Source organism: Mastigoproctus giganteus, chromosome 13 (assembly GCF_048544385.1).
Source record: "Mastigoproctus giganteus isolate SK-2022 chromosome 13, ASM4854438v1, whole genome shotgun sequence".
Taxonomy (NCBI): Eukaryota; Metazoa; Arthropoda; class Arachnida; order Uropygi; family Thelyphonidae; genus Mastigoproctus; species Mastigoproctus giganteus.
This window is the reverse complement of record NC_143587.1, coordinates 87,282,349-87,298,565: the sequence shown is the minus strand read 5'-3', so window position 1 is coordinate 87,298,565 and position 16,217 is coordinate 87,282,349. Positions and strand designations below refer to the sequence as shown.

The 16,217-nt window shown below is 34.3% G+C and overlaps 1 protein-coding gene across 1 annotated transcript in view; it reads left to right on the top strand.

The window, feature by feature from the left end:
• The window catches only part of LOC150076245 (ataxin-7-like), a 227,347-nt gene that overhangs the window by 98,621 nt on the left and 112,509 nt on the right, over positions 1-16,217 (top strand). Inside the window, exon 5 of the mRNA XM_090387296.1 lies at positions 14,189-14,271. Coding sequence (XP_090243422.1) covers positions 14,189-14,271 — 83 coding nt within the window. The remainder of the gene's footprint in view (positions 1-14,188; positions 14,272-16,217) is intronic.

The window sequence follows — 16,217 nt, the reverse complement described above, 5'->3', positions numbered from 1 at the left end:
ATTTTCTCTTCAGTGATTTGACCCCCAGAATGACTCATCATACATTGAATGTTTGAAACACTGCGAATATTTTTTGTAATAAAGACTTGGAACAGAACCAGAGAATGTGTGCTTGTGTAAAAACCATGTTACTAACTAGTTGTTAGTTCTTAAGAGGACTAAAGTGTATATAGTTATCCACATGGTAATTGATTTAAAGCAGAAACAAGCTGAGGACATGGTTGCAAAGTATAAGGATGTGCTGGAAAAATGATTTTGTATTGTGATTCTGCCTAGACACAACAAAAGGGTTTATATTATGTTGATTAATTAAAAGTGCAGAAGTAATTCTAAGGGCTTTGTTGAAAATAGCATGCATTTCATATAAAACAGCAACATACTTCTTCAGGAGCAATGCCTTTTATTTAAAGTTTGAGTGCAGTACTAAGGCATTTCATGGTGATTTGCCTTCACAATATCGAGAGTTAGTTAGTTTGCATACAAAACTGAGGCTAATCCCATACCTGTACAATAATGTTTTATAGTTCTTGTGTTCCTGAAGCCTACATGAACTATATAAAAAAAAAAATCTACAGAATAGCAAGTTAGTTTAAAACTCAAGTAAATTGACATCGTCTAAATTTACTTAAGTTTTAAAATTGCTATTCTATTGAGCATCACATATGTTGGGAATTAAAGTATTGCATGGGTCCCCTGTATTAGATCTGCACCTGACTCACTTATGCAGTGACTGGAACCTCACCGAACCCACCCCACATTATTTATACCTGCAAAGAGAGAGGGGGGAGGAAATGGCGTATTAACAAAGTTTGTATTAAATTTTCTACACATCAGTAAAATATGTGTTGAGCCATTACAAATTATTGAAATTTGGAATGGCTTGACAAACCTTTTTAAAAGGTCCAAATATAAAATTTCATAAAAATCCATCTATTGGGAGTAGAGTTGTTATATGCAGACAGATGGACATGGTGGATGCAATAGGCACATGTATATGAGGTATGGCAATAGCGTTCCTAGGCCGATGCCATTGCGGTCATCTTTGATGAATTTTAAAATAAAGGGAAGTGGTATGTTGTAGTTCAAACTTCCTCCAACAGATGTTGTTACATATAATGTCCGGCAGGCTGACAGTTTGCAAGTAACAACCAGTTTTGTTTGTAGCATTAATATTGTGTCGCAATTCATCAATGAATGGATTTAAAATTTTGCTTCAGACTGGAAAAATCTATAACAGGAACATATGAAATGCTAAAAGCAGTTTATGATGATGAAATGTTGTTAGGTCATACCATTGTGTTTGAATGGTATAAGTGGTTCAAAGACAGATGTGAGGGTGTGGGAGTGTTCACAATAACCCAAGAAGTGGCAACCTAGACTAGGCACATTATAGCCTAAGCTGCTCTTGCACCAATAGTTCTCAAACAACAACAACAACCACCCAAGAAGTGGGCATCCATCAATGAGAATAGAGTTGAAAAGGTTTGAAATTGCAACAAGAAATCATCGTTTGAATCGGAATGTTGGCTAATGAATAAGGAGACAATTTGTCAAATTCTGCACGAAGATTTAGGGAAAAGGAAGGTCTGTGCAAAATACCCAACAGTGAGGGTATTTTGCACAGATATCAGTAAGTGTCAGAACAAGCTACATATAGGGGCACATTTAAAATAAATGCAATATACTTGTTCCATGGAACAGTGCTTTTTATTTAAATGTGGGTACTGTATTCTGCTGTGTGTACAGCAGAATACTAAGGCACCTCAATATTGGTGGTATCAAAGATGCAAGGAAACAAGCTTATGCAGTATCAGCCAAATAATAAAAAAATCCACAATTCATCCATCTCTCTAGTAATTCTTCTAATCTTTCCTTAAATTTATTCAAACTACCACTTCCACAACACCAAATGAAATTTTGTTCCCAGAATCACTTTCCAGCTGAAAACAAATTTTTGCACCTCTATCCTACAACCTCCTTTTCAAATTAAATTTGCCATCTTCATACTTGCTGTTACATTGAGCATCACATACATTGTGGATGTATCTCACCACTGTAGTGCTAGATTACCCACCAAAGAAGTGGGCATCACACTCTTATATGTGAGATTACCCACCAAAGAGGCATCAATAATGTGTCATCACCTGAGAAAGAGTAAATATGCCATCAGTATTTAGTTTACTCAATTCATTTAGATCCTTAAACACTTCAATTAGACCTCCTTATACGTGATTTGATTGAAGTGTTTAGTTTCTAGATGCTGCAATTTACAGAACTGAAGTCTTAGTAACAGCATACTTTTGTACCCCTTACCAATCTTGTTCTTTGTGTTGTTCCAACAGATCCACATCCTTCCTAAAATGAGGCTTGCAGAACTGTATGCTGTGTTCAAGATGTGATGTCATCATTTATTTATAGAACGGGATTTTTTGCCAGTAGGAACCTTGTCTTGTCCCTGCTGGCAGAATTCTTGTACAGGTAACCCTTATATAACACAGTAGTTCGGTTTCTACAAAATCTCATGTAATGCAAAACTGTGTTATACAGGACTAAGAACCAGTACAAAAAGAGGGGGGGGGGGTTTACATTCCAAAAGCTGACAAAAGTACACCATTTTTTTATAACAATCAGAAACTTAATATTTTAACTTGATTTTTATAATAGTAGTAACTTAAATAGTAATAACTGAACAAACATCTTACCTTACAAACTGTGATACTTGTATGTGAGATAACGTACGTTCATTTAATTTTCTTCCTCTTCATCGTTGCTAAGCACAATCTCTTCTGCAGCATCTAGATTTTGTGTACCTTCTGCTCTCTTCGAAGTCACAATTATTTTTATGGTCTCAAACAAGCACAAGTTCAATAGCACAGAACCTAACCCCGGGATCTCCCAACAAAATATAGTGGACCCCCGCTTTAAATGATACTTGAAAATTGGAAGAATATTTTCTAGTTAGCAAAATAAAAACAAATTTGGCTTACATACATAGCTTAATTAATACATACTGTAATATGTACAAACTAATTGATATTTCTGTTCGCTGACTTTTTTTTGGTTGTAAAATTTAAAACAGTAAAATTGATAAGAACACAGCATGCATAAGTTGCAACAAACATGATATGGAGTAATGAGTTTCTGAAAATTTATTTATGTTTTTTATATGATTGAATATTTCATGGAAGGGGAAAACACATTTCACCATAATAATGTGAAAACCCACAGAATTCCAGCTATTGGTACTATAGCAAATGCAAAAATATCGAGTTTACTACCCGTTTATAATTGATTACACTAACAGAAAAGACAAATAAACTGGAAACTGCAAATTGTTTTTATTGTTTTATGGTAGTGACCCCCAGAAATGTACTTTAGAAAAATATCACAAATGCGATAACAATTAGCAAGTAAACAACAGGGATTCACAAAAAAGGAATGGAAACATTGAAAATTACATTTAACATAATAGCAGGGTTTTCTCAGCACAAAAGCTCAAAAATACCGTGTTATGCGAGATTTCCAGCAATTTTCAAACTGTGTTGTAGAAGTACTGTGTTATACAGGGATTGCCTATATATCATTGGCAGAACCATATGAACTGTCCTAGCAGTTATCTATGTTGCTTGGAGAACTTCGTGTCAACTATAAAATTTTTCCCAGGTCTTTTCCTTCTCCACTACCATGAGTGTGTTACCACCCAGTTGGTATGCGATTCTGGGATTACTGCTGCTCAAGTGTTAACACCAATCAGTCCATCTACCTAATTTTTCTAGATCTTGTTCAGTATCATACCTTGATTACTGTCAGTAATCACCCTACAAATTTTTGTATCATTAGCAAACTTCAACATTAAACTTGATATGCCTTTATCATTAATAAATATTGAAAATGCCAAAGACCAGTCACTGAACCCTGAGGGACTGTACTGATAACATTAATCAGTGAAGAGCCATTGCCATTAATAGCCACTCTCTTGTCTCTTACAATCATGCCTTTATCCACAGCAGTAACTTGCCTCTAATGCTACATTGCTCCAGTTTATACAGCAGTTGTTTGTGTGGATATTAAAACTTTACTGAAATCTAAGTATATGATGTCAAAATTATTTTTTACATCCTCTTTTATTGTGACTCCTTCATAGTAGCTAATGAGATTGGGCAGACAAGGTCTCCTCTTACCAAATTTATGCTGCGATTGCAATATAACTGCATTCCTGTCAAGATGATCCTATTTTAACCACTGACTCCATTGTTTTTCCTGGAACAGAAATCAAGCTTACAGGTCTGCAATTACTAATAATAACATTAGTCCACAAAGAGCAGTGTCCATTGATTACCACTCTGTCTTTTCCCACTCAACCATCCCTTTATCCATAGCAGCAATTTGCCTCCAATGCCACACTCACTGCTCCAATTTGTGCAACAGTATCAAAAGCCTTTCTAAAATCCAAATATATGATATCAAAGTTATTCCCTGCATCCAGTTCCTTTGTGACCACATCATAGTATCCAATCATATTGGTCAGACAAGACTTCCCCTTAACAAAACCATGCTGTGTCCTAGCTATAACTGAAGTATTGTCTAGATCAGCGGTTCCCAACCTTTTTTGACTCGCGAAGCCCTTTCAACATAATATTTTTATCACAAACTCCTAAGCTTATATTCTCTGAAAACGTATAAAAGTACTGAATTTTCATTATAAAATATTTCCTGCATTACATTTTTATAAACGAGATTACATAATAAAAATTAAGTATTGCTGAGCATTCTGGTCTTTCCAAAGCTATTGGCTGCAAATTTTGCCTATCTCTGTTCCCACCTCTTTCAAAACCAGATGGTTCTTTGCTACATCAGCCAAAGATAAAGCTGACCTGCTAGCAACCTATTTTTCTTCCAACTCATGTATTGATGAATCTGATGCTACGAAAGCTCCAGGTCCTGGTGGTATTTCTCCACTTGTTCTCAAAACTTGTGCCCATGAGCTTACTCCTGTTTTGTGTTGACTTGCTTCACTTTCTTATTTCAAAGCTGTTTTTGCTTCTGCTTGGAAATTTGCTCATATCAAACCAGTTCCTTAAAAGGGTGACAAATCCCTCCATCTAATTATCATCCCATTGCGATTACTTCTACTCTTTCAAAAGTAATGGAGAAATAAATTAAATACCAACTCTTAAACTATCTGGAAATCTTTCACTGGTCAACAATTGCCAGCATGGATTCCATCAGTGTTGTTCCACTGGTGATATTCTGGTTTATGTACATCTATGCAAGAACTTCTAGAAGAGACAGAAAACGTAATGAAGACATAAGAGAGAAAATGGAAGTGAAAAAGAATATTCACACTATCAAAGAAAAGTGTTTCACATGGTATGGACATGTAAAACAGATGCAAGAAATTAGATATCCAAAGGATATCCTGGAATGGATACCTCCTGGAAGAAGGAGAAGAGGAAGACCTAGTAGGACATGGATGGATGGAGAATGGGAGTGCATGACAGCAAGAGGTTTAACTGACCAAGACATCTTGAACTGCACTTTATGGCGGGAAAACATTCCTACGAAAAAATAACTTGAAGGCTGAGGAAACTCATTGTAAATGGAAACACTCCTCTTGAAGAAGGAGATGTACATCTATGGACAAATTCAATGGAAAAGTTTTTGGTGAAACCCAAGCCATTGCTTTTGATCGTGTTTGGTATAAAGGTGTTCTAAATAAGCTTCCATCCTATGGTTTGTGAGCTTTGTAATTGGGTATCCAGTTTTCTCTCTGACTGCTCACTGTGGGTGAGGGTAGATGGCTTTCTGTCTTCTTACTTCTCCAATAATGCTGGTGTCCCCCAACATTCAGTTCTTTCTCCCACTCTTTTCCTCTTGTATATTAATGGCCTTCTTCCATTGACAGGAAATCCTATCCATAGTTTTGCTGGTGATAGCACATTACCATGCCCTTCTGAAACAGCTTCAACTTCTCAAGTATCCACTGCCAAATCCTTAAATGGTGATCTCCAGGAATTCTCCAGTCGGGCAAAGAAAACTTAATTTTAATCCTTCTAAAGCTCAATCCTGTCTTATATTTTGCAAAACAGATTCTTCTGCTCCTATGCTTATCTTCGATGACACTCGATTTCTGGGCAAGATCTTGGTGATTACCCTGACTTCTAATCTCTCTTGGCACACGCACATTACAAATGTTGCTTCCTAAAAAACTTGGTTTTCCCTTTCACTCTCGGCGAAAAGAGAAAACCAAGCTGTTTTCTTCCAGACAGCTGTTCACTCTGTGCAAATCACAAATCTGCCATACCATGGAATATTGTTTTCCCACATCTGGGCCAGTAGCCCCAAATGCTCTCTGAGGCTTCTTGATTCCATTCAGAAGAGGGCAGTTAGGTTAATTAATGACTTATCTCTAACAGAGCCTCTCCACTGTCTTTTAGATGTTCTGTTTCTGCCGCATGTCTTTTCTATTAAGGAATACTTCCATGGGCATTGTTCTTCTGAATTAGCTTCAGTAATTCCTACTCTTTCTTTTAAAGCAGTCCGAACACATGATGCAACCAGTGAACATCCTTTTACTGTCCAACTTGAAACTCACAGAACCAACTTTTCTTTTTCCTCATTTATTCATTCAGCTGCCATTTTCTGGGACAACCTTCCTTCATACGTATTTCCTGAAAATTACAATCTACAGAAGTTCAAGTCAAATGACAACAAATATCTTCTTTAATCTTTTCAACCCATGCACGGTACTAAGTACTATAGGTTCTAAAAAAAAAAAAAAAGTACCTATACTTAACAATGATCCTTGAGAATGAAAAAAAAAAATAGTATCGAAAACATATTTATTTAAAAAAGGTTGTTTAGGCATGGGTACCTTCCACCATTTCTACTACCCAGGTAGTATGCACGCATCTGATTATACCTCACATTATCCATGCATAAACAACCTTTTTTATACTCTTGGATGTTTAGTCAAGAAATTATTTTAGATATTTATTTAACATGATATACTGTAAGATAGTAAAGTAATTATAAGGAATTGTAGATGTGGGAAATTTCTTTGGCAATTCTTTTGGGAACCGCTGGTCTAGATGATCCTGCAGTGCTTCTTTAACCAGTGCCTCCATTAATTTCCCTGGAACAGAAGTTAAACTAACAGGTCTGTAATTACTTGTGTCACCCTTTGATTCTCCTTTGTGAATTGGGGTCACATTTGCACATCTCCAATCCATGGGTACCTCCCCTGAGTCCAAGGAAGCTCTCATAATTATGGCTAAGGGTTTACTTACTTCCTTTGCTGCTTCCTTTAATATAACTGGATAGATCCCATCCACCCCAGGTGCCTTTCTTATGTTTATCTTCAACAATTTCTCCTCCACTTTATTCTCAGTTATTACAAAATCATCTAACTCACTGCCAGAGTTTAATTCACCTCTGGCATTCTCCCTCCCTGAACTAACTTTACCTTCCATCAATCTTTGTACATAAGAGAGACATTTGCACATCTCCAATCTTTGGATTCTCTGAATTCACAGACGTATTATTGTGGATAAATGTTTGTTTACTTATTTTAATATAATTTAATAGATTCCATCATCCCCAGGTGTCTAATCTACTTTTAACTTTAATATTTCTCTTTCATTTTCCTCTCAGTTTTTCACAGAATCATTTAGATCCCAGTTTCACAGAATCATTTAGAACCCTTGGTATACTTCTGATAACCCCATCCCTAAAAACTTTTTCATGCATGAATGTAGATGCAAAATATTCACTTTGTCAGCAACCTGATCAGGTTTATCAGTAGTTATGCCAACCTTATCTAGTGGACCAGTGTGGTTTATCCCCTTCTTTTTAGTGTTAATTAAAGCGTTAATTTAAGCAAAGGATTCCTTGCTACTTTTCTTTGCATTCTTACCAAAGGTTCCCCATAATCTGGCTTAGCTGGCCTAATCCCCTTAGTGACTTAACTGAAAATTATTTTATATTTACTGAAGGCTTCTGTGTCCTTTGATAATTTATAATCATCCCATATAATTTCTTGGGAGAAAGACATACATGGGAATTAATTAATTGTAATAAGAGATTAAACAATACTGCACTCCATGTAAATTTTAAAGTCAAAAAAATTATCGAGTTTATTGAGACAAGCTGGAAAGAAAAAAACTCTACAGAAAACATTTTAATAACCCAACCATTTAGAGGCCAATTTTGAAGGAATAATAAGGTGATTATACGAACTGGTTATATAACACTGCAGCAGTTTTAAAGTTAAAGAAATTGTGTGAATTATTTGGAAAACGACATGATAATACACTGTGGCAAGTTGTGAAGATATGCTGTGCTATTTATGAATTATAGGAATTAAACGAATTAGGAAAGAACACAAGACAAATATATTTTATATATATATATATATATAAACAAATTATGTGGAACAGAGTGTTAATGTAAGTAATTAATCAAATTATTCCAAGAAACTGTCAAGATTACAGAGCCAACCTTTAGTAACTGCTCACATGGCTTAAAAGATTAGTTACATCAAACACCATGTAAATTCAGTTTTCAAAGAAACAGAAAACAGTACTTTTGCAACCAATGGATACATTGACGTTATGTTACATTTATTTAATTAAAGTTAATTATCGAAAATCATGAGAAAATTCTTACCTAAAAAATATGGAGCCAACCACCCATTATCAGTGTCCACATGGTATTGCAGAACTGGCAAAAGATAAATTAAAAACCAAAAGAATATCAAATGATTGAGTTTTACAAAAGAATTATGGAATATGTGAGTTGAAAAGGTTGAACAAATGAGAGATGAAAGCTAAAGACTTCTTAATGGGGATTTAAACATAAATTACTGAAAGTACAGAATTACTAAATATTGAAGGTGTAATTTAGTTGTATACAGCTGAGGTAAGTGTATTTGGATGAAAAAAAAAATATCAGCAATGGTAACTAATTTTTGAAAATGTTATGTCTAACAGTTAGGGAATAAATTGTGCATTAAAATACAATTTTAATTAAATATTTAAAATTGATTAAATTAATGAATTGAAGTATAATCCATAATTACAATTAAACATTAATGAATTACACTTCTGTTAAATTACTTGGATCGATGGACTTCTTGGGTTCTACTGCAGCTTCTAAGGAAATAGTGATGGTTGCAGGTGTGAACTGATGTTGGTTGTGAAGGATCACTATTTTGGAGGTTGTTGGGTTCATTAAGCTGGTGGTCTCTTGTTAAGAATTTATTGAAATCCCAGGACTCCCTGCACTCCAAAGCATGCATGACTAGGTGCCTCCGTAGCCAGCCGGGCAGGAGCAGCAGTGTGTAACATACACACTTCTTAATTAGACCGGGGGTTCGAGCCCTTGACCACCAAATACAGAGGATGCGGAAAGGTCAGGGAATGACCACCGCATATCCCTGGAGCAATATGGCCTTAGTTGCTAATGCTCCTAAAAAAAAAAACCAAATAACGAGCATGCATGATTGATTTGGATTTATCCAGTCTTCTATACTGGATGTCTTTTTTGTGTTCTTGCACTCATTTTTGGGGTCTCCTATATGATTCTCCTATGTAGACTTGTTTGCAGTTGCAAACTAATTTATATGTAGGGTCTCTTGGGTTGTATTAATTGTGGAGTTGCTGAAAATGTTTTTTAGTGAGGTTGTACCTGTGTTGGTTGTCAAGACTTAGCTATCCTAGCAATCTTGTTGCTGATTACTAGAATGAATGGAATGATGGGGGCACTTGCACTTTGTGTTTCTTTTTTTTCTTCTCGACTGTTTAGAGATTTATGGTATCATTCCTCAGATTGCCTATTCTTAATATAATTTGTGCCAACGTGTACAACAGTATCGCCTTTTGTGCTCTTAAAAGATAACTGTTTCTATTATTAAATTTTCCCCCTGGCAATTTGTGATGATTTGCCTTCACAGTATGAGATCGGTACACTTCATAGCAAACTTTGTTTGGCATTATTATACGAGTAGGCCCTGAACAAAGTTCAGGGCCTACTCGTATAATAATGCCTTAGAGCTTCTGTGTGGTTAGTCCTTTATCTTAAATTTACTTGAGTTTTAGCTGTGTATTTGAGGAACTCAGCAAGGTTTATTATGTAAGGCTTATTGGCAAAATTTTTTTCCAGCATAGCCTGTCCTGCTCTAGTTTGTAGCTGGGTTTTGTTTAGTAAAGATTAACTCACTTGAACATAGGAGGTGCAAGGTATACCTTCTAAACTTTTTTGATGCCAACATACACTATGTACATGCTAAACATAATTCAACACCCCATTCAGAATTTTTTAATTATTCAACATTCCACCCTTTTAGTTCCATTCCAAAAAAAAAAAAAAAAACAGTGACAGGCAGAGGGAGGAGAAGAGGATTAACCAAGACCACCTGAAAGCCCTATATCAGCTTTCAAAGATAGAGAATGCATCCTGAGCTCATCACCTGCCAAATATAAAACGTGAATAATCTTGTAAATTTTTAATGCATTAATCAATAATTTTAATGTTATTTGTAGTCCCAGTATTGAATCTTAGTGTTACTTATCGATTACATCAGTATATGCAGTGAAAGAAATCAGAGTAAAGGAAATGCTGCTGATATGATTCCAGAATTTGAATTTGGTGGCATACTTTGGGATACAGCTTTGGTGGAAAGCTCCTCCTTAAAGGTTCTGGAAAACTGCTGATTTTTTTTTTTTTTTTTTTTTTTGAAGTGGGGGATGTTTTACTGGATCCACTGTTTGAATACAAAAGAAATTGTAAAAAAATTCATAATCTTGTCATATAATTTTTTTATGCAATGTACTACTTGTATATACAGTCGAATCTCATTAATACAAAGTTCAAGGGACTTAAATTTTCAAGTTTTGTAATAACAAGGTTTGTAGTAACGAGGTCCCCCAAAAGTGTCAAAATTTTACCTTTTTTTTTGGTATATACAGGTATATCTAATAATAATAATAAATAACAATAATATCAAAAATAAATTAATTTAAATTAATAATATAAAATAAATTAACAAAAAAGCCTTGTCTAACAATACAGTAATAGGAATAACATTTTTTAAATATTTTATTTTATTTGTAAGATAAACTAAGAAAAAAGCAATTAACGGAAATGAAAATATTGTACAGTATATATTTTGATATATACAATATTTTAGTATCACAGTAAAAAGAATTGCAATCTTAATATACAAGGAGACATACAAACCATTAACTTTTTAGTATATTAATCTAATTTAAAGAAACAATCTAATGTTGTTTGCACAGTTTTTGTCCTATATGCGTTTTTAACTACAGCACAGACATTATCAAATGCAATAATTGTTTCTTTATCAATGTTACTGCAGGCCAACACATTCTCTATTATGCTCAGTGCATTTTGGGCATCTTTTTTAGATGGTAGTGTGTGCACTTCTTCACTTTTGCTGTTACTGGTAACATCATTGTTTTACTTGGTGCTCAGCAGCTCTTCTGCTGTTGGCATTTGCAGCTAAATTCCAATTTAGCTGCAAATTGTTTCTTCCTTCTATGTTATGGATCAAGTACCTTATCGGGTGGGCTCCACATGCTCTCTTGAGTTTATAAATAATGCCTTGATCCAGTGGCTGCATAAAACTGGTGGTATTGGGAGGTAAAAACAACAGCCGTATATTTGTCAGCTTAAGTGTCTCAGCAGAATGTGCTGTACAGCAATCTAGAATCATCAAAATGTTCCTTTTTTTTCTGAATCCATTCTTCTGTCCACTTTTGATAACCAAGACTGAAAAATTTTGACTGTTATCCAAGCACTTCTATTGGCCTCATAATAACAGGGAAATTGGTTGTTGTTGTTGTTATTTGGTTTTTAGGAGCATTAGCAACTAAGGCCATATTGCTCCGGGAATATGCAGTGGTCATTCCCTGATCTTACCACACCCTCCGTATTTGGTGGTGACTAGCTCGAACCCCAGTCTAATCAAGAAGCGTGTGCTACGCATTGCTGCTGCTGCTCCTTCCCACCTGGCTACAGAGGCGCCAGGGAGAAATTGGTAACTTCTTTCCTTGCCTTGGAAAACTTACCAATCACAAGTGGGTGTAGTTTTGTACTGCCATCTGAATTGCAGCATAACAAGATAGTGAGTCTTTGTTTACTTGATTTTTTTACCATGACAAAACTCTCCTCAAACAGCAAATTATAAAATTAACCTGTCTCGTCAAGATTAAAAGTATCCTTTGCCTCATATTTTTCAAGAATGGACCATACAGAACACAACCAGTCTTTAGCCCTTTCTTTGTCCAGTAATCCAGACTCTCCCCAAACATTTTTGCAAAACCAAGTTATTCTTGTCTTTAAATCTTTGCAGCCATTCACTGCTGCATTTGAAGTCACTAATTCCATGTTGCTGACCTAGATAATTTGCCTTTTCTTTCAAAATCTGACTTAATATTGGCAAATTAGATGCACGCATTTGTTGGTACCATTTAAAAAGTTTTGTTTCAAGCTCCTTCTGTTTTGCACCATGAATTTGTTTCTGTTTTTCATCGCTGCTCCAGTGTCACGCACTTCTTCAAGCCTTTTTCAGTATTGTAAATAAAGTAAGTAAAGGGACGTTGTTTTCCTTTGCAATGTCTGTTTTGCTTCTTTCCACCCTATCAGCCTCTTGTAAAATTTTTAGTTTAATTTCCAGACTTAATTCCATCCGTTTACATTTTGTCGCCATAACACTGCTAGATAAGATTTAATATAAACAAATTTTAAATTAATTTAAAGCATCAGATCAGATAAAATGACACAAAAATAGATTGCTGTATATGGTAGCAAAAGACTCTTTGAACTGGGGTAACAATTGCAACTGACCTTATTCCCGTGGAGAGCGAGGAAGTGCATGTAAACAACTAAGAAAAACTTTTTATTCTTTTGTTAATTTAACAACTCATCCTTCAGAAATATGTTTTTCAGAGTGCACTTTAAACTGCTTTTGTTTACACAAAACTAATTTCTAACAAGTCAGTGCTATCCTTTGGGAAGTAGGGAGCCGGGTGGCCAGAGGCAATAATTGGACAGCTCTGCCAAGATTTGTATTAAACACACAAAATGTCAATATTTATTTCTCGCGAGGGGAAAAAGAACTTTGTAATACATATTAACCGAATTTTGTAATAAAAGAATATATTACATAGAAAAGCCTATCCTTTCGCAGGGAAATGGTATGTGTTTCCTATAAACGAGTAATTTGTATAAAACGAGTTTGTATCAATGAGATTTTACTGTATATTTATATGCACACTTATTTAATCAGCTTCTGGATCTGTTCCATAGAACTTCAGCTTTTGTAAGCCAAAACTGAGAAACAGTAGCTAATAGGCACAATCTCCTGATTTTAAAATCTGTTTTTGTGCTGCCATCTGTTATAAACTTATAACAGATGGCATTTATAAGTAACTGTGTCCACAGTTACTTATAAATGCATATAAGAGATGGCTTAGAAGATTCATAAGTTACCCTGAAGTGTTATTTGAAATGGTCTTTAAAAATGTATGTGTATTCCAGAAAAGGTTAAGAATAAGGTATTATTTAAGCAGCTATTTTTTCTAAATGCAAACCTCAATTCATCAGAGGGTGGAGGTGGTTTGATAAATAACTAAGTTAATTAGCACTTGCACTACCAGAGTTCTTTAAACTTTGTTGACAAGAGAATATAAGGTGTGTTTGGTTTTTTCAGTTCAGTTTGGTAAGTTCAAAATAAACAAAAAAGTGAGTGTTCCCAAACTAGCCTAAAGAAAAAACATGCAAAAAAAAAAAAAGTATTACCCACCTGTGTTTCAAGCACAGCTTTTTAAATTGCTTGACTTTTGCTGTACAGATAACATTCAGATAAGGTGATTCTGCCTGATAAGAGTACTGTCATTAGCAGTAGTGTATGGGCAACATTAGTAATAGCAAATAAAATTTAAGCCTATTGAAAATATGTCCATGGATTTGGGGAGGGAGTGCCATAGTGATTATAAAAAGAAAGTTGTTGGCAAATGGGGGTGGGGTTAGGTGGTTGCAATCTATTATTTATTTCCACTTTATTCTATAAACCTTGTATGGAATCTAGTTTGAATAACATTTGACTTTTAATCCATTTTATTTCTTTCATTTTTGAAATGATTGAAATTCAATTTTCTAATTCTAGATCGAGAATATGACCCAAATAAACATTGTGGAGTGGTGTCAGCAGAAACAGGCAAGCCGTGCACTCGATCTTTAACATGTAAGGTATGTATAGTGAAGAAAGTGGCTGTTATGGCAGCACAGATATAATAACTTGCTTTTTAACATGAATTTAATTTAAAATTCTCATATGAAATTAACAATGGGAAATAAACCTGTTGCAGAATGTTATGAGCTTAATTTTTTGTAAAAAAAAGGTCATGCAGTGTGTATGTGTTCCCTAAGCTGTAGGAACTTGGTAAACTTGTTATATAATATTTCTGTGTCAAAGAGAGTGCTTCCAGATCTATTGACAATGTTTATAACAAATTAACATGTTACACTCACAAAAGATGGAACCACAGTTGTCTTGATAACAGAAATTGACACTGGTATATACTGTTACCCACAGATATTTCATCAATCAGTCCTCTTTTCTTAGAAGAAATTATGACTTCACTTTACCAACTATGTTTTACGTAGGTTATTGTCACCATAATCACTTGCTGAGACTGAATGAGATCCTGGTTCTAGCAAGATGGCATAACAGCCCATAATGTTAATGCAGTATTTGAATTTTTTGGCAATGAGATAATTTCAATGAATTTATGGCTCCCAGGCCTTCTCCGCAAAACTTCAGAATAAATTTTGAAATTACTTTGAGATATCTTTTGCAACTGTAACATAATATGCTATTATAAATATTACTAGCAGATAAGTGTCATATAATGGGAGCATCAATAAATAAGAAAAGATGTAAACAGGAAACTCACCTGAACAAGCATTTATTTTTCAACATAATCACTGTGTATAAAACATTTATACACTTGTCCCAGTTTATAAAATTCTGGAAACCTACTGCACAAAAATACTTTAATTTTTGTCATAACCAGTTACTTGTTTTTAACCTCTGTATTATCAGGAAAAACAACAGAATTTTCACTTGAAATTGTTACATTTGAACATAACAATTTCATATTATGTGTTGAAAGCAGTGGACCCACAATTCTGGTGAGCAATTGTAAGTTTTCACCCCCAAAAAAGAAGTTTAACAACACATGACAAGGTGCCTAAAAATTACCCTTTCAAATTTTAGAAAAATATGGTATCAACTACAGTGAGAATTGAAGGAAGCACTGGAAAATGATTAAAGGTTAAACTTAGGTTAAGGCAGGATTCATCACTTCTCTTTATAATTTTCATTGTTATAACCAACTAAAAAGTATAAGTTATATTCCAAGTTTAGTGTGGGAGATGTGAAAATTGGATAATTTTTTGCACATGATATTGTGCTAATTAAATAGCTAGCAAGATCTTCAAAAATTTTGAATAAATTAGATAAAGATTGTAGAGAATTTGGCATGAAAATTAGTTATACAAAAAACAGAAGTAACAAAAGTTGGTAGCAAGAAGGAAAATTTCAATTGTTTGTTGATAATGTAAACAGAATAACCAAAAATTAGGAATATGACAGTAATTTTTTTTTTTGTATCTTGGAACAGTCTTTACTAAAGATGAAAGATTAAATATAGAAATAAACAATAGAATAGATGAAGAAGAAAGTGTAGAAAGCCAATTAAACAAATTCATTTTAGTACAAAAGATAACTTACCCAAAAGACAAAATTAGTTGTTTAAAACACAGTTTTAAAGCCTATTTGATACTATGGAGCTTATAATGGGAGCTTATAATCTTATTTTTTGTGTCTTCAGAAATGAGAGTTTTAAGAAGAATAAATGGAACTATCCCATGGAAGCATTGGAAAAAGCCAGTTAAATCTGTTTTTAATTTAATTTGAAAACTAAATGTGGGTATCAATTATTGATGTAGACCCTTTGTAAAGTGCTGCTTTGTGTGATTCAAAATAAGTTATATTCGTGTTTGAAGCATCCTGTGCCAAATTTGTGTTTGGTGTAATGCTATAAAACCGTGTTTTGGGTTTAGCTGTGTTAAATTAAAAATGAAGTTTTATAGCATCTTTGGGTTTTGGGATTTCACACAAAGGCCTACTA